Here is a 19,411-nt window from a genome sequence, read left to right as displayed (position 1 = left end):
AACCACTTCTGGAAAATCTTGCCAAGAAAACTGCAGGGGCTTTTCCAGGCACTCTCTGAGGATTGGATGATTGAACAGAATAGAAAGAATATTTAAATGTGGTACTGTTCAAAAAGGATTAAGGTTAGGGGAACCTTTTTCGTGAGTATTTGTTTAACAACCACTTCATTCAACAACTAAGATTCCAGCCCCAATCATGGTCATTAAGCAAGGACTACCTGCAAATGGCTGCAAGGGTTTTTTTAATTTAATTTTGAGCTCAAGACAAAGCTTTAATAATTTAACAATAAGGCTTCAATTGTGGGGTTTATTGTATTTGCTGACTGCCCAAAGGCAGTAATTAAAATGTATTCATTCATTATACAATTTTAAGTATTATATTCAATTCCAATATAGCACAAGAAGTTGAAATTCTGTGAACCAAGAAAAAACAAATATATGTTGCATGGAAAAAAACATAAAACATACATACACAGTACAGAAGGAAAACACAGCACAACTGAACAATAACTTTTTAAAGGTTACAGCATGAACTCGTTACAATAATCACCTAAAGAAAAATCGTGCTTTATTTCCTACCAATGAAAATATGGATCCTTTCATAGTTGTACTGGTGGACGTGATCCTGAGACCAACTGAGTAATGTGATAACTCTTTCAGTGCTTCCATTTGTGGTGTTCACATCACGCAAGAGCGTCATAAAAAAGAAAAAAAAGGTTTATGATTGCCTTTTACAGTGGCATCTAAACATGTCAGAATTGTAAATTATTCAGCCAAAGTAGGTACAGTATTTTTATCTAAGCAATTTATTGCTTCTGAAAATGCTACCATCGCTGCAATGGGTATTAACAATCCTGATTTTTCTTCTCGTGTATGATAGTTCCCATGTATGATAATATCACAAGACTTTGTCGTGCGGGTGAACAAAAGCAGACTCAGAATGGTACCTAAGCAGTAATAATTGCATGTGTATATAAGGTTATATTTTGCTGCTCAAAGATTTAAAGCCATATGGGTTACTCAGATGTCCTATTAATTTATAAAGAGTAGCATAAAATATTTTTACTTGCTATATACCCTAATCAGCTGCCCATCTAGAACCATTTCCAAGGAGTGAAATTATACTTTTAGCATTCTTCAAAATACGTTTCAAAATACTGTTAACGTATGAAAAGAGCTTTGAAACTGAAAGACATTAAGTTTTCATGAAAGAAAGAAGAATTCCTTGAATCAAATCAAGTTGTTCCTCCACTTCTTCCTTTATACCTAAGTAAAATATTGATCTAGGAAGCTTAGCTTCAAAACACGGCTAGAAAAGGAAATAAACCAGTGCATAGGTGGTTAGGACAGTATTTAAAAGCCTCCATTATACTCTGGAATTGAAACAAGCTTTCTTCTGAGTTTTTCTTCTCTCTCCTCCTATCCTGGTGCAACTCGTATTCTAACGCTAACATTTATCCACACTGCGGATTTCAGAAGTCTTGCTTTTATCATTGAAGCCAGAGTGCTTGGGTGGGTTCTCATCACCTTCCTTGAAGATTTTAAGAATCTTTAAATGGTGGACGCAGAGCTCTCTTCTCTGGTGGTGGAAAAGAAAGAGAGCTCATGTGGCCTCAGAGCCCCATAAAGACACACACACACACAAAACCCTTTCAGCTGCCACTCAGATCCAAGGGAAACTACCATATGTGTGTTTGATGCAACTGAGGCTCCCCATGGCAGAGGCTGAATTCAGTCACAAGCAGCCTTGTTTACACAGCTAGTGCTCTGTCTACACTGACTTTCCTATGTTGGACAGATGTCTTTAGAGTTCGTGTTTTCAGGCACTGAAGTGGAATGCAACCCAATGTTTACAGTGCTTCTCTTCACATCTCGAGTTGCAATTAATAAGATGAGTCTGAAGTATTTGATAACTGCAGGCTGTCCTTACTGGGAATCCCTACTTTGGATGTTCTTCAGAGCTTCAAGAGCTATTTCATAGCAAAACATGTACTGCTCCTAGGTGAGGAGGAGAAGAAGAAAACAGCCAGTTACTTTCCCAGCAGAGGCTGAAGGAAATAGGTAAGTCTATCAGGTTTCAGCACGTCCATGCAAATTCAGAATGAAGTAGAGTTATTTGATATCTGTCATGGTCAAAACAGTGAGAAAGTGATAGTACGTTAACGACATGCAGTGCTGGTGTTCTAATAAACAAGAACAAAGCAGCCTACTTTGTCCAATTTTACTTTGCTGCTTGTCTATATCTGAATGTCTGTTCCTGTTCTTCCATATGAGCATTTCCCTCTATAGGATCGTACACCTGTGTTATTCATTCTGAGTCTTCCCAAGCTGTTCTCCTAAACCTGTTGGAGGGAATGGACCACTTGGCTTCCCTCCCTCCAGACAACAGCTTTGCTTGCTATGACATCTTGGCAGCTCACTGGAGGAACATCTTCACTTAAGCAGGTAAGCAACAGATAGTAGTGTGGGGGGGGGAAGGGGAAGGGGGGCTGGGAATCAAGTCCAGAGCTGCTGCAGGAAGACCAAAGGGAATCTGCTCCGGCCCCAAAGGAAGGCAGAGGTCAGTTTGAATCATCACACCTCTAAAGGAGGAAGGTGCCAAGAAGAGCAAGTTATAGTTAGTTTAGTTATAGTTTATTTGATTTATATACCGCCCTTCTCCTTGGTAGGGACTCAGGGCGGTTCACAGGGCATATATCAAAAAGAGAATACAAAAATTAAAAAAGGAATTAAACCCATGCCCAATAAAACAGTGGTGCAAATTAAAAACAATTAAAAACCCATAATCCCCCATCAGGCCAGACCAGCTAATTCGAACAGGTGGGTCTTCAGGCCCCGACGGAAAGTTCGGAGGTCTGGTGCCATCCGGAGCTCCACCGGCAGTTGATTCCATAATGCCGGAGCCCCCACAGAGAAGGCCCTCCCCCTGGGGGCCACCAGTCGACATTCCCTGACTGGCGGCACCCTGAGGAGGCCCTCTCTGTGGGAACGCACAGGGCGGAGGGGAGTCGATGCCGGCAGCAGGTGGTCCCCGAGGTATCCCGGACCCATGCCATGTAGGGCCTTAAAGGTCGTAACCAATACCTTGAACCTCACCCGAAAGACAACTGGTAACCAATGCAGCTCGCGGAGCAAAGGTGTAACATGGGAGTACCGGGAAACTCCCAAGACAACTCTCGCGGCCGCATTCTGTACCAGTTGGAGCCTCCGAGTGGTCTTCAAGGGAAGCCCCATGTAGAGAGCATTACAGTAGTCAAGGCGAGAGGTCACGAGCGCATGAGTGACCGTACACAGGGCATCCCGGTTCAGATAGGGCCGCAACTGGCGCACCAGGCGAACCTGGGCGAAAGCCCCCCTAGTCACGGCCACTATATGCTCTTCCAAAGTAAGCCGTGAATCTAGGAGGACTCCCAAGTTGCGAGCCCTATCCACGGGGGGTAAGAGCTCACCCCCCATAGAAAGAGGTGGAACATTTGGAATGTCCCGGGATGCCGGAATGCACAGCCACTCAGTCTTGCAAGAAGGGGAGGGGGGCTTCACCATCTCACCTAGGCCTTCCAAAGGACGTTTGGACATCTCAGAAAGCTAAAAGCAAGTCAAAGTAAGAGAGAAATCTGGCGGAAGGAGGACACATTCTCCTTCTGTCCTCCTGTCTGATCTCACGCTATGAAGCAGGCCGGCTTTGCATCCCATATCTGCTTGAATGTGGGGGGGGGGAACAGGGGAATTCATTCTGATGGATTGAACTGGACCGAGGCTCCTCCTGGCAACCTAGCACAAATCTGGCATAAACTGGCCTATCCTTCCCCAGCATAAAATAATGCAACATTTTGTATGCTTAACCTGACTTTGCGTGCGCAAAGAAAGAGTCGGTGTTGCTAACCTTGGTTTGGATCATTCCGAAGCGCTGATTTCTCATGTGGGTCACTATCTGCTTGATGTCAAACTGCAGCACGAGGGGGGAAAAAGCTATCTGTTACTGGACATGGCACTGAGCATCTAATTATAATTCTTAACATTAACGCAGCAATTTCTAATATGCAGCAATTTTCTGTTACAAGGACAAAGTTTTGCAAAGAGGGGCTACACTTCTACTATTACAGACCTCCAGGTCCCTGGTTGGTGACGGTCCCTGGGATTCTGGCCTCTTCGGGGGGACTGTGGGAGCCATTCACACCCCTTTAAGCAAACTTTAAGGACACATTTCTGCTCCTGAAGCTCCCCAAAGGAGATGAACTTTTTAACTCTGCCACCCTCGGGATGCCCTGGAGCTGCACAGATGCAGCCCCATTTAGCACGATTTATAAGCCCTTCCAACAACAGGCAGGTAAGGCGGTGGCAGAAAATAATAATAAAATGAGAGAAATAAAAAAATCATGGTATTAATAAATAAATGTTGAATGTAAAACAAAAATAATGGGATAGAAGAGAATAATTAATAATGGAACCAAACGCACAATTTAAAGACTAATTTTGACAGCTATTCTGAAATTGCACGAGGGACCGCAATATAAAGTGTAGGGAGCGATCACAGTCCACACGCTGGGAATTAAAGCAGGAGATATTCCTGACTTTCCTTTTTAAAGAGCTTTTTTGCAATGTGGCTCTAAATGCTTTAGAAATGCAGAGTTCAGAACCAGAAGCGGGCATTGGATTCAGATGAAATGGTGACTCTTGCTGTTTCTATTTTGGAATCCTTAAAATAAACATTTTAATCACATACAGTTCATATGAGCCAGGAAAAATAGTTTCTACAGGACAGGAACAGCCCTTGGACTGGAGGGACAGAACGGCAGAGCAGAGAGCAGCTTTGCCGGCAGCCTGGAGGGCTTTTTCTTATCCACGTTATTAATTTATTATCCAGCAGGAGAAAATCTACTGAGAAACCTATGAACTGGTCATTTCTCAACCAATCAAGTTCACAGCTGAACTGGTATATCTGGAGCTTAGTCTGGGAGAAACAAAATTAGAAGGTAAAACAGATTCCCTTTCCGCTTGCATTTGAAAAGGCCGGTCACTTGAAGGATTGTGGAGATTGTGTGTTTCTAGGCAGGTCTGTTACATTTTATGCTGCTGAAACTTTAAGAAGGAAACCTTCTTCTAATTTCCTCTCATTCTTTGCAACAGGACAAACACAAACATGCTCGCTTTGACACTTACACACAAATCCTTTTCTATGTAAATCAACACAATATCCACGCAAAGCAGCACCCCGCTTCTTCCGATCCCAGCGCTGCAGTGAGCAATGAGTGGGCCTGAGTGGTGGGTTTTTCTCATGTAGCGAACAAATTTGATCAGGTGCTGTAACGATTTGGGAGTCCCGTGGTCTGGCCAGTTTGTAAACTGGAGGTGCTGCACAAGGCGCCTTTCCTGGGTCTGCAACAGAAAGATACACGGACATATGAAGCACTCTTAAAGCAATTCCTAGAACCAGAGTCAGAAAGGGTCTTATGGGTCGTCTGAAGAAACCTCGGCTCAGGGCAGGCTCCTGGCAGGTGACCCTTTAGCCCGCCAGCTGGGGAGAAGCCTCCGTGTTGCACAGCAGCCTTTTCCACCTCCTGGGAGCCCCAGCACTGGAAAGGTCCCCCTGCTCACTAGGAGCTCTTTTGCCGCTGAGGACATAGGTGGTGGTACAGACGGACCTAGGAGGCAGCATTGCAGGCTAATTCATTGCTCACTGCCAGCAGTTTGATCCTGACCGGCCCAAGGTTGACTCAGCTCCCACCCTTGCAAGGTGGGTAAACTGAGGACCCAGATTATTGGGGAGGGGCAGAAAACAGGCTGACTCAGTAAGCTGCTTAGAGAGGGCTGTAAAGCACTGGGAAGCAGTGTATAAGCCTATTGCTATTGCTAGGAATGCCATTTTGGGCACAGACTGTACACGCTGACAAGCAGAGCACGATTTTGTTAGAGATGAGCTACAAAGCGAAATTACAAATGTTTTGTTTTGTGCAAGATTAGATGCATTTCTAACGGAAGATTGATGCCTAAAATGTTTTTTATCATTGGCTGCCACGACATAAACAAATCTAGCCTAGATTATTAACTGAAAAACCAAATGCTGCTTTGCCAGTTGTTGCATTTATTGTGTTAGGGTTGCCTTGCCTCTTTGTTGATTATTTCTATGATTCTAATGACAAAATAATCCAGGATTTGGTAGTTGAGTAGTTGCAGCCGAAAGCGAAGTAAATCCAAAGAATTTGGCTCAGGCCAATATCGATGGCATTTGGATACTCCATGTTCTTGTTCTCTTGTAATCATAGCAATGATGTTGGAGTTATTTTCCCAAACCATTTGCCAGAAGTCGCTGGTGGTAGAAAGCAGCGGACCCTGAGTGGAGATGTAGCAGAGCTCTTCTGTGCCCACTGGCACACGGATGTAGCTGGCGTTGATGTAGCCCTTCGCCTCCCCAATGGGTACGCGGGTGGCATCGTCTAGAAAGGGAGGGAGGGAGGGAGCAATGGAGGGGAAAAAGCAACTCCAATGGGCTTTTTGATTATTCAGTCACCAAGATATTGATACAGAAGCATTGACAGAGAAATACAGTATATCTGTTTAGATTTATACATTATATAGTGCTATTTTTTTCTGTTTTTCCTATTTTGCTAGTTGTCCTGAAAATAATACTATTCAGGAACAGACTGTAAAAATTCTGAAGAAATAAAACACTCCCTCCCTCCCTCCCTCCTCTCTCTCTCTCTCTCTCTCTCTCTCTCTCTCTGTGTGTGTGTGTGTGTGTATGTGTGTGTGTGTGTGTGTGTGGTGGGGGGACAAACTAAGATGTTATAAAAATAAGCAACCAATTTGATTATAAACCTTCTGGCTACTGACATGCAGTGATGCTTAAAAAAGTTTGTGAATCCTTTAAAATTTCAATATTCCTGCATAAATATGACCTAAAATGTGATCCTAAAACTAGACAACCAATAAAAAATGAGATAGTTGTCCATTTATCCTTTTGAGGAAAATGATCCAAAGTTGCATATATTTGTGGCTATGTAGGGAACTGGCCGGGTGTGTGTGTCTAAAATGGCAGCCACCAAGCCCTCTCTGTGGACCCTTCACAGCCACCGTTCCGGCCGCATATCCACAGAGGCTGAATGGACGGCTGCGCATTGGGAGAAAGAGCCGGAGTTCCCCCAGTTAGAATGGTCCAAACACTAAATATGGGCCAGGGGGTCTCATTTAACTTGGCCTCGGATTGATGTTCCCCCGCCCTGTCACCGAGGTGCCGCAATATTATATTCCCAAGGGAAGCCAAGGGCAGACTGTGTTGCCTCTTGTGGCGGTGTCAGCGCCATGCCACGGCTGCCCACTGCGGCCAGACTGGTCCCTCTGTGCAGCTTTTGCGGAGCCCCTGGAAATGGAGCTGTCCAAGCCGCCTTTCACCAACATCCACCTCCTGCAAGCCTTGTGGATCTTACTCTCCTGAACTGGTTTTTGCTTTGAGATTTGGATAGTATGTTTTTTTTCCATCCTGTTGGTTTTATTATAAGCTTCAAAGACATGTGAGATTTCACTGGGATGAAAATAGCATAAAGAAACAAAGAAATATTTCTTACATGGGAGAATATCCCGGTATCTGTTCTTTTCCCGGTTTTCTGGTGCTTTGGCAACCTGGCAGTCATCCAGGGGCTTCAGGTGTTCTAAACTCTAACACAAAGATAAAGTCAGGTATATGATTTTTTTAAAACAAGCCTTTGCTTACTTTAGTTAAAGTACTGGTTGAAATGAGTTAAGATATAATGAATTTGCTTAGCATACTACAGTATATAAAACCAGTGACTTATTCAATATATTGCAATTAACAAAATATACTTTAATTTAGCTCCCTTTAAAACTTTTGATTGGCCGATGCTCCTTTCTGAGTACAAACGTGGTGATAAAATCTAACTTTGTCTTTGTGTAATATGTAAACTGACCACTAGAAATTGACAAAGACACTGTGATTTCCCCCCCCCCCCCAGTAACCTTTACTTTCAGGTATGTGGTCTTTACAGGTTCAAAACCAACTTAAACATACAATGAGAGTCATCTCCATTTTGTAGAATCTGATGGGAAGGGAAACCACAGCAATGAAATTGAGGAATTTGTATGCAAAATGGGACCCCAAAGTTCATTTCCTGGAAACCATTTCTGCCAGGACTATAATGCCTTTGGATATAAGGTAAAGAGAACTCACCAAAAACTCTTTCAGGATCTCCTGTTCTTCAATTTGTCTTTGAATCTCCTGGATTAGTTGTCTGGCATTATGTCGCAGGCCACATTTTGACCGTAATGGCTTGATTAGCGCCAGTTGGGTCAACTCCTCTTCATTGACAACTGATGGCCCTTCAGATGATTAGAAAATAATTACGTTTCCAGCTGAAGAGATTGAACAAGCCATAGAGCTCTATCCAGAGCATTTAACTTCACCCTCCGTTCACCCGTTGCCCAGCAGATTAAAACCTCCAAGGACTGCTGGAGGAAGAAGGGGCAGGCGAGCATCTTCTGGCTGGGTGGCTGAGACCTGAGAGCCCAAGGCCTCCCTTCCTGCCTCCATTCGCTTGTTCAGTTTCTATGGATGCCCGTCTCAGTCAATGAGTCTGGGCCGCTGACAGTTCATAAAATATATTACAATTAAAAATAAAAAATGAACAATAAAAAGAGCAAAGCCAATAAGACAACATTAGAAACATCCAAGCGAGAGAGAGTACGAAGCCCTGCGGCACCCGTAAGGGGCAGGCATGGACTGGGATCTCTCGCTCCCTCTTAACCTTGGGAAAGGAGACAAACCAGCGCAGCGCTGCTCTGCCTGGCTCCAGATCCCACAGGTGCCCCCACAATGGACACCGAGAAGAGCTAGGGTGGATGCACTACTCCCACCCAAAGTGCGAATGTTTCTGTGAGTGCCTGAGACCGGATTGAAAAGGGTCCAGATAATCCATTTCAACCAGGAACCTCTGCAGCTGCCAGGTAGCCTCCTTTGGCAGCAGTACAGACCAAAACTAATTCAGACAAGCAGACATTAAAATATTAGACTTGTGAATGATGAAAAAAATATTGTATCCCTCCCTCTCTCTCTCTCTCCCTCCCCACTCTCTCCCTCCCTCCTCCCTCTCTCTCTCCCTCCCCCCTCCCTCCCTCCCCCTCCCTCTCCCTCCCTCCCTCTCTCTCTCTCCCTCCCTCTCCCACTCTATCTCTCCCTCCCCCTCCCCATCTCCCTCCCTCCCCTCCCTCCCTCCCCCCTCTCCCTCCCCCCTCCCCTCTCTCTCCCTCTTTCTCTCTCAAATAAATTCAGATCTGTAGATGGCAAGTTGGCCAAACAACTTCCTTATGGTCCTAGGGAAAAGCCTGATTTAAAGAAGGATTTATCTTTATCTACTCATTATAATCCAAAATACACTTTCTACATGATTGAGACCACACAGAAGAGGGTTTATCCTTCAATGCAATAGCATTAAAAGGTCAATAGGAGGCAGATACTAGATACCTTGGGGCAATGTGGTCAACCTCTGGACTTCATCTTCATCACTGTTGTAACCGTCTGTTCCTAGAGTTTCCTGCCTTCTTTGTGTTTTAGAGTAAACTCTCTGAGGGCTTTAGAATAACGTTATTCATCTAAGAATTGCAGGTAGACACTTAACATGCTTATACTCAAGTCCCTGGAATGAAAGTAACTCCAAGCAAGCATTAGCTTCCCCCCCTCGTTTACCAGAGAGAATCTCTCAGAAGGAAGAAGGTGACAGAGAATTCATTGGTGGGTTAAGAAATAGGCCTGGGAGGGACAGTCAGGAGGACTCTGCAGCCCAAGTGCCCCTGGTTCATGAATGCTCGAGGCAAAACAATGCCGGGTGGATCAGCTTGTATGCTGGGCGACCGTCTTCAGGACACAAAAGAGCTTCCATTCATGAGGGCCACTTGAGGTCCTCAGTTTAAGTACAGGGTCCACCTTAAAACAGTTCTTGCATATCGTTTCGAGGCTTTCCCTGATTCGCTAAGATAAGTAACTAAAGAGCTATAGGCAGTCCTTGCTTAGTGACCCCAATTGGGACAGGTTTTTTTTTAATCCCATTTATATCCCGCCCTTCTCCGAAGACTCAGGGTGGCTTACAATCTAAGAAGCACAAATCAGTGTGCTTAGCAGTAGCCTTCATTCTATGTATATGCCTGCTTATTAGGGCTTTCGCCCCCCCAAGTGGCATTATTACAAAGTCAGCTTATTGCCCCCAACAATCTGGGTCCTCATTTTACCTACGTCGGAAGGATGGAAGGCTGAGTCAACCTTGAGCCTGGTGGGACTCGAACCTGCACTAATTGCAGGCAGCTGGTGTTACTTAAGGAGGCATTAGCCGACTGCTCCACCAAGGCCCGTTAGTTGTAGGGTAGAGGAACTTGCTCTCTTGAAATCCCTCTCCAATCTCTCCACTTTGCAAGGACAGGTGTGTGTGTGTGGTGGTGGGGGGAGGGTGACGCAACAGAGAGATCGCCTAATGAAATTGCTTGCCTTTTTCCTCGATTGAAGAGGAGATTTCAAGACAGGACAGTCAGGTGTTTGCACTGTGCCCCTTCGGTTCCCAGCCCCACTTGCCAGTGCAGCTGCATTGTTTTTGATGTGTAAAAGAGCAAGCAGCTTTCTCTTTTGTAATCCCTCTGCTCTGCAAGCGGGGCGGGGAAGAAAGGGAAAAACCCCCACAGGTCAAGCACAGAACAACAGATACTGACTGCAATGGTGGTTGCATGAATGAGTACACTGTGAAGGTCATACATGGTCATAAATGGGATGTATCTTTACAGCTTCAACTTAACTTCCAACCATCACTGAACTCATGGTTGTTAAATGAGGGCCACCTGTATAGTGATGATTCTTCAGTTTGAACTTCTTGAAGCCTTCTCCTTAAGGGCTTCATACAGACGTTAAGAAGAAGCCCAGTGACAGGGCTGATCTTTGTGTCCCTCCCACACAAGGCCATCGCAGGACCAATTCCTCCATGCAGTGAAGGATGACAGGGTCCCACAGTCATGCCAAGAAACAGCCGAAGGAGAACCCACCTGGCTGCAGAGGTTTGCACGGGCATGAGCAGGGGTGGACCTCTTTGCCTGTGAAAGGAAAGACAAAGCTAAGAGAAAATCTCTGTTTTCTTCTACATGTTTAAAAGGGAGCCTTCTTAAAAGGAAAGACAAACCCTGCAGAGCGTCTGTATTGGTGGGCTATCAGAATCTCATGGCCAAAGATGATGATGATGATGATGATGATGTTGGAAGGGACCTTGGAGGTCATCTAGTCCAACCCCCTGCTCAGGCAGGAAACCCTATACCATTTCAGGCAAATGGCTGGCCAGTCTCTTCTTAAAAACCTCCAGTGTTGGAGCATTCACCACTTCTGGAGGCAGGTTGTTCCACTAGTTAATTGTTCTAACTGTCAGGAAGTTTCTCCTTAGTTCTAGGTTGCTTCTCTCCTTGACTAGTTTCCATCCATTGCTTCTTGTCCTGCTTTCAGGTGCTTTGGAGAATAGCTTGACTCCCTCTTCTTTGGGGCAGCCCCTGAGATATTGGAACACTGCTATCATGTCACCCCTCACCCTTCTCTTCATTAAACTACACATACCCAATTCCAGCAACCGTTCCCTATATGTTTTAGCCTCCAGTCCCCCAATCATCTTTGTTGCTCTTCTCTGTACCCTTTCTAGAGTCTCGACATCTTTTTTACATCGAGGTGACCAAAACTGGATGCAGTATTCCAGGTGTGGCGTTACCAAAGCATTGAAAAGTGGTATTAGTACTTCACTTAATCTTGATTCTATCCCTCTGTTAATGCAGCCTAGCACTGTGTTGGCTTTTTTGGCAGCTGCAGCACACTGCTGGCTCATATTGAAGTGATTGTCTACTAGGACTCTGAGATCCCTCTCACAGTTACTACTATTGGTACCACCTATACTATACCTGTGCATTTGATTTTTCCTGCCTAAATGTAGAACCTTACTTTTTTCACAATTGAATTTCATTTTGTTAGATAGAGCCCATTGTTCGAGTCTGTCCAGATCCTCCTGTATTTTAAGCCTACCTTCTGGAGTATTGGCTAATCCTGCCAGCTTGGTGTTGTCTGCAAATTTGATGAGTTCCCCATCTATCCCCTCATCCAAATCATTAATGAAGATGTTGAAGAGCACTGGGCCGAGAACAGAGCGCTGGGGCACCCCACTACACACTTCCTTCCATGTAGATGCAGTTCCATTGAGGACCACACGTTGAGTACGGCCTGTCAGCCAGCTATGAATCCATCTGGTGGTGATGCTATCTAACCCACATTTTTCTATCTTATCAAGTAGTAGGTTGTGATCTACTTTATCAAATGCCTTACTGAAGTCCAAGTAAATTATATCTACAGCATTCCTCTGGTCCACTAATTTTGTCACTTGGTCAAAGAATGCAATAAGATTTGTCTGCCATGATCTGTTTTTGACAAACCCATGTTGACTTTTAGTGATTACTTTGTTTGCATCAAGGTGTTTGCTGATTTGTTCTTTGATTATCTTTTCCAGAATCTTCCCAGGTATTGAGGTCAGACTGATAGGTCTGTAGTTTCCTGGATCTATTTTTCCACCTTTTTTGAAGATGGGAACTACATCAGCTCTCTTTCAGTCCTCTGGTAGTTCCTCAATGCTCCAGGATCTTTGAAAAATATAGTTCAGTGGTTCTGACATCACATCTGCCAGTTCCTTGAGAACTTTGGGGTATAATCCATCTGGTCCTGGTGATTTGAACTCGTCTAGGCTGGACAGGTGCTCACTTACCATTTTCTTGCCTATCTTAACTTGCGTATCTATTCTGTTTTTTATGGCACTGTTTTTGGTAGGTTGGACTGTTTTTTCCCTTCGTGTAAAGACAGATGCAAAAAACGAGTTAAATAGTTCTGCTTTCTCCCTGTTGATTGTCACCTTCTTGCCACTTTCCCCCACTAATGGACCAATCATTTCTTTAACTTTTTCTTGTTTTTTATATGTTGAAAGAAGCTTTTTTGTTATTTTTGACTTTGGTCGCAAGCCTTAGTTCATTTTGAGCCTTAGCTTCCCTCACTTCATCTTTGCAGGCACGGGCTATTTGCTGATATTCTGACTTAGTTATGTGCCCCTCTTTCCAATTCTTATACTTGTCCTTTTTATCTTTCAATTTATCAGAGAGTTCTTTATGCAGCCATGCTGGTTTCTTTTGAGAGCTGTTATTTTTCTTCTTTGTTGGTATTGTACTAGACTGGGGCTTTATTATCTCACTTTTCAAAATTTCCCAAGCTTCTTGAGTTGTTTTCCCCTTTAGGATTCTCATCCATGGAATTCTTCCCAAGGTCTCTCTAAGTTTATTGAAATTTTAAAGAGAGACTCTTTTAAAGTCCAAGACTCTAGTTTGACTGTGTTCTATTGCTTCTGCTTCCAGAATGTTGAATTCCAATATTGCATGATCACTTCCCCCCAAGGTTCCTGTGGCTTCGACATTTTCTATCATTTCATCTCTGTTTGTGAGAATTAAATCCAATATGGCTAATCCCCTAGTTCCCTTCTCTACTTTTGGGGAGAGAAAGTTGTCTGCTAGGTTTGTCAGGAATCTGTTTGTCTCCCAGTTGATATCAGGGTAATTAAAGTCCCCCATTACTATTGTGATGTGCTTCTTACATACCTTAGTTAGCTGACTAGCAAAAAGTTCATCTATTTCCTCTGCTTGGTTGGGTGGCCTATAGTATACACCTATGGCAATGTCATTTCCCCCCCTTTTATATTGACCCAAATGCATTCAAGTTTACAGTTTTTGTCATTGTTGTGCTCTATTTCTGTAGAGATAAAGTTATTTCTTATATATAGAGCAACTCCACCTCCTCTTTTGTTTAGTCTGTTTCTTTTAAATAGTTTAAATCCCTCTAGCTGTGTGTTCCATTTGTGGGTTTCATGCCACCATGTTTCTGTAATGGCAACAATATCATATCCGCCCTCATTTACCTGAATTTCTAGTTCATCCTGCTTACTGTTCATACTCTGTGCATTGGTATATAGACATTTCAGCCCTTTATGACTGACCCTGTGTTTACTTGCTACATAACTTGTGTGGTGCCTTCCCCTATTTTCTTAGATTGCCGGGGAAAGTGATGTTCTGTATCAATTAACTCACTGTCCCCATTGTTTAGTTTAAATGTTCCTCCGGAAAAGCTATGAATTTATTGCCAAGTACCTCAGTCCCTTTCTTGGATGGATGCAAACCGTCTCTTTTGTACATTTTTTCATTGGACCAGCTACAGACATCGTGTAACCAAAGCCTTCTCCTTTACACCACTCCTTTAGCCACATATTAAATTCTGCTATACACTGGCCTTTTCCATTTTGCTCCCTATACACTGGTAAAACCTCTGAAAAAGTAAGCCTACAGCCTATTCTGCTAAGTTCCTGCCCCAAGCTCTGGAAATCATTCTGCACAGAGAGTACATCTTTTTGGGACAGATCGTTAGTGCCAAGATGTACAGTAGCCTCTACATAACTGTCCTTGCTGGCATTCTTGATTATTTTAGAAATACGCTTCTTGTCCCTACTGGCAGTAGCACCTGGAAGACACCTGACCTCTTTTGAAACCTCTGTGTCCTTTCCCAAATTTACATCCCTTATAGTTACATTGCTTACAGTCTTAAAGTAATCTTGATGAGCTTTAACCTCCTACCTGTCAGAAATGTTTTCAGAATTCCCAGGCCAATCCTCTTTGATTGCAGAGGCGGCTTGAACATCTGTTTCCTTAAAATGAATTATCTTTAAACAGGGCAAATTAACACAATCAGTATATATTCATAAGGGGGATACTTGTAACTTTTCAACCAGCTAGCAAAATCTTTAGATTATTTTTAATTATAGTTTTATACTTGACTCCAGTTTTTCCTTACAAAATATCCATGAAGGACAGAGAGGTTAATGCTGGAACTGTGTTGAATATTTTGGAATATTTGCAGTGGTGGGATTCAGCCAGTTCACAACACTTCAGCAGAACCGGTAGCTAATTTTTTGTTGCCCAGGCCCAAAATGGAATTCTAGAAGTGGCATCCACACAGACAACCAGTTTTTCACATATTTGAATCCTACCACTGAATATTTGGAACATACAGTAATGAAAAACAAAAGCTGTGTTGATTTTTTTTAGATGCAGAGAAAGCTTTTGACAATTTGAATTAGACGTTTCTGTTTAAAATTTCATGAATTTTGGAGAGAATTTTACAAAATGGGTGAAATCGATTTATACTTCACAGTCAGCTTAAATAATTGTTAACAGAAGCCACTCTAAGGAATCTTGAGCTTCAATTCTATACAAGAAGTTTAGAATACAGTAAAATGTATAAGACTGCATGGATAGGATGCAATAAGATCCAGCAGCTTGCAGTTAAATCATGGGGTATAGTTTAATTACTACTAAACATAGCAAAAGAATGCACATCCACATTTTGAAAGTATGCAAATATAAACAGCAAAATTTAACATATAAATTTTATGCATGTCTTGTAGTGCTTCTACAGCTGACTTTGTTTGGCTCTATGAACAGTTTTTACCTAGTATAAACTATCTAAAACCATTCCAACATTGTGGTATAAATGAGTACTTTTGTCTCTCTTTTCCTACCTATGAAAGCTTTCTATCTGCCAAGGGGCGCTGCCTAGGGAAATTGACCTGATGGTTAGATTTTACAGTTTCAAGATCACCTCCCCCTTGCTCCAAATTTCCATTTTTTTAAAAAAGAAACCTGGAATGATTCCCTTATCCTTGAAATCTGCGCTCCTGCTGCTATGTTCCCACACCGTCTTTGGACGCCTACTATCCAGCAATATTGCAGACCCATAAACATCCCAGGTAGTGGAAAACTGCAGTTCCATTCCTGCCTCACCTGATGGCTGTACGGTTGACTGGTATCGTCCTGGTTTTGATTGGCTTTTTCAAGGTTTTGGCCGATTCCTTCCTGGTCTTGACTGGATCCTTCCATGTGATGGCTTGCTGCACTTCTCACATTCCCAGGCCACCCTATTCATCTGAACAAAAGGATCAATATGAGGCACTCTGAGTGAAAGAAGAGAGGCTACGAGAGCTGACTAAGCAAAGCTGGAAGGGTGTGAAGACCTCTCTCCTTCAAGCGATCTGAACGGAGCCGGCACAAGGGACGGGAACAGAGTCCACCAAGAAAACCCATCAGCAGGCTGAGCAAAACACAAACGGCCCGCTCTCGAGAGGGACGCAGCTCCAGCCCACGGGAGCCCAAGCAGGCATGGACACGAGGGAGGGCTAATGGGGAATTCAGAGGGAGGTCACTTTCCTATCCTGGCTCAGGATGATGGCAGCTGTACTCTTGCCCATCTGTAGAGCTGGGGAAACTCCTCTAGAAGACGAAAGTCTGCTTAGCATAAAAGACATTTTTCACTCATGAGAAAAGTAAAAAAAAATCATATTGATTTGGTGTACCAAACTATTGACAGCGTAGGTGAAATGAACCGAGTAAAGAATTATATCCTGTTCCTTTACTTGTTTAGGCCGTTAATAGTTTAACTTATAATTCATTCATGCTCTCTGTATTTCTGGCTATTACACTTTCAAAACTTGGCCGGGAATTTTTCTCTCCAAGGCAATGCACATCGACACCACGAACCTTCAGGCATTTAATTTGGATCCAAACAAGAGAACAAAAACCAACCCTCAACACACTACAGCACAAGTACCCGTGGGGCGCCCAGGTGCTCCAAGCCTCTGCCAGCTTCACCTTGGGACCGGCTTTCCAACTGCCACACCGGGAGGTGGAACTCTGGGCCTCCCTCTGTGACGTCATCCAGGTTCTGGTGGCTGCACTTTGCTTTCCACGACTTTGGAAACTGCCAAGCGCACTTTTGCTACAATTCTGTATTCAAAGATTGGCTCTTTACTGGAAAGTCAAAACCTCCTTTTTTCCGTGAGAGAGAGAGAGAGAGAGAGAGAGAGAGAGAGAGAGAGAGAGAGAGAGAGAGAGAGAGAGAAAACACAGATATTAAGTGAAAGGCTTTACAATGGGGGTGGGGGGGCAATAACAAAATAAGCTGAAAGCCACTTTAAGAACAAGCATGGTGAATTAAAACCTGAATTAGCAAAGTTCCAAAAGCTTTCTAAATATTGAGGGGTGCAGTTAATAACACTAAATATTGCTTGGGCAGCCATGCCAGAGAACAGATGCCGATGGGCCTTCCAGTGGTTTGGATGAAGTGCCGAGTGATTCGCAGTAGTCTTTCAAGGCCTGGTTCTCTTCAATGTATTTATGACATTTTTAATTAGTTATTTTTATTGCTTTTAAATAAAAAACACTTTAACAAAAGTGAAGGAAATACAAAGAGGAGAAAACATTGTATGATGAATCATTTTAACAGTAAACAACTACAATTCTATTACTCAGGTACATATATATTTTAAATATATATATAACAATCATATTTAAAGCTACAGTATCTTGTATAAATGAGTCCCATATTTCACCAGTTATATAAACTACGTCTATAGGAAATTTTATTATTTGTCGATTTATTTATATTCTGAGGGAATTCCACTTCACATATTTGGAAAATATTTTCAGAAAACAAATTCTTTGTTTAAAAAATGTCTATGAGATTCTTCAATTCAGAAAATATCTTTACAGAAAATGCAATTACCAATTAATGAGGCAGGATTTGTTTTCCATATTTAAAATGATATAATCTTGCTTACGTATTGTCAAGTATTAAATACTAGAAAACATAAATTTGGTTTAATTTTTGGATTTGGGGAATTTTGGAATATGCATATATAGCATGTTTGGTTGGATGGGCAATATTAGGATGTAAAAATATTAAAACTCTGGAAACAATTATCTCAGAAAGTTATAAATATAATGCAAAATAAAAGATTCAACCTTTTTTCCCATGCTAAATTTATTTATGGGGAAACACAACTTTAAAAATTGGGAAATAGTGGTATGAAAAAATTAGATGGAAGCAGGGGTAGTGTCTTTGAACCGATACATTGTGGAAATGTTTTTTTTTAACATATGCTAAGAGACAAATACCATCTATCAGATGTAACCTGGTGGCAATATATACAGCTACATTTGCTAACAACATTGTTTGGACCAACATATTTAAGAATGACTTGAATGAGGACTCAGAAAATAAGATGATCACACCTGCAGATAACACAAAAGGTAGTAAATAGTAAGCAGGATTTAGTGGGATCTTGACAAGTATGAAGAACGGGCAGAAACCAGGAAGACGAACTTCAGTAAGGAGAAATACAGAGCTGTCCAAGGGGACCATAGCAAGGAGTGGTACATGTGAAAAGATCTTGGGTGTTTTGCTAGATCATAAGCTGAACCAACCCACAATGTAAGATAGCTACAGAAAGAGGAATTGCAATCCTAAACTATATTTATGTATACATTTATGAAAAAAATTGTTGTAGCCAACTGACAGATAGTGACTCTGGGTGGCTCGCAACATTGTACCCACAGAAATACAGTGTCAAAATCAAGAGAAGCCAATTTTATCCTGAATTCCATTGAGGTCACACACAGAATACTGTACAAAAGCTCAGGCTTCAAATCCAGGATCTCCACCAGTAGATCAGCGCCACGCCTGCTCGCTGACCTAGCCTCACAGCCACCAGGCTTCCCTTTCAACAGGACCACCCCTGCCTGCGTGAGATAGTGACAACTGGCGACAGCATGGCCACTGGCGGCACTGGCAATCTCTCCCCCTCCTGTCATCCCTTCCTGAGTGCGAAGGGAGGAAAGAAGGGACAATAATAAGAGGGAGGGTCTGGGGGAAGTCCTGCCTTAGCACTTGGCCACGGCCAGCTCTGCTTCCCTTTTGCCATCCCCTTGTCCCCTCCTCCTGACTCTTCTGGTGGTCTCCCATCCTTTTACTGAGGATGCTTTGGTTACAAAGCCGGGTCTCCTGGCAGGAAGAGGGAGCGGGCTTCCCTCTGACCCAGACATTTTGCCCTCCCACACATACCACGAGCAACCTGGCCAAGGAGAGCGAGCCAAGCTGCAGCCTCAGGGATAAGGTAAGCCCAGTCAGGCGTCCCCTTGGGTCGCCTGCCCTCCACCCCTCAGGGCTCTGGGCAGCGTGCACAGCGGGGGGGGGGGTGGTCCTCCACATGGCCTGAGAGCAGAGGAACCACCACCGAATAAATTAAAACCGGTACTTTTTTTTTACGGTAACACTTTATTTGATTGTGGAATAAAATACAAAAATACAAAAGCAGTAGGGCACAGTGGGGAGGAAGGGAAAAAAAGCGAGGGGGAGAAGGGGAAAAGGCACCGGCTTCCGACTTCCTCTGTTGCAGTAGAACGAAGCATTAACGTCGAACTTCAACTTTTACGTTTTCCATAATATAAACTAGCAACAAATGAATCTAACCAGTAA

At 43.2% G+C, this 19,411-nt stretch overlaps 1 protein-coding gene across 1 annotated transcript; it reads right to left on the bottom strand.

The window, feature by feature from the left end:
- Positions 1-232: 232 nt before the first annotated feature.
- Positions 233-16,812, bottom strand: PTPN20 (protein tyrosine phosphatase non-receptor type 20; the record flags this gene model as incomplete). The annotated part of the gene is made up of 9 exons (XM_083361311.1): positions 233-1,998; positions 3,884-3,946; positions 5,161-5,376; positions 6,106-6,434; positions 7,563-7,653; positions 8,183-8,331; positions 9,473-9,579; positions 11,032-11,079; positions 16,706-16,812. 9 exons carry the CDS (start codon positions 16,810-16,812, stop codon positions 1,927-1,929), a joined length of 1,182 nt encoding a protein of 393 aa, XP_083217437.1. The 3' UTR covers positions 233-1,926.
- Positions 16,813-19,411: the final 2,599 nt, after the last annotated feature.

The sequence above is a fragment of the Vipera ursinii genome (genome assembly GCF_947247035.1).
Source record: "Vipera ursinii genome assembly, chromosome: 4".
Taxonomy (NCBI): Eukaryota; Metazoa; Chordata; class Lepidosauria; order Squamata; family Viperidae; genus Vipera; species Vipera ursinii.
This window is presented reverse-complemented; position numbering and strand designations above follow the sequence as displayed.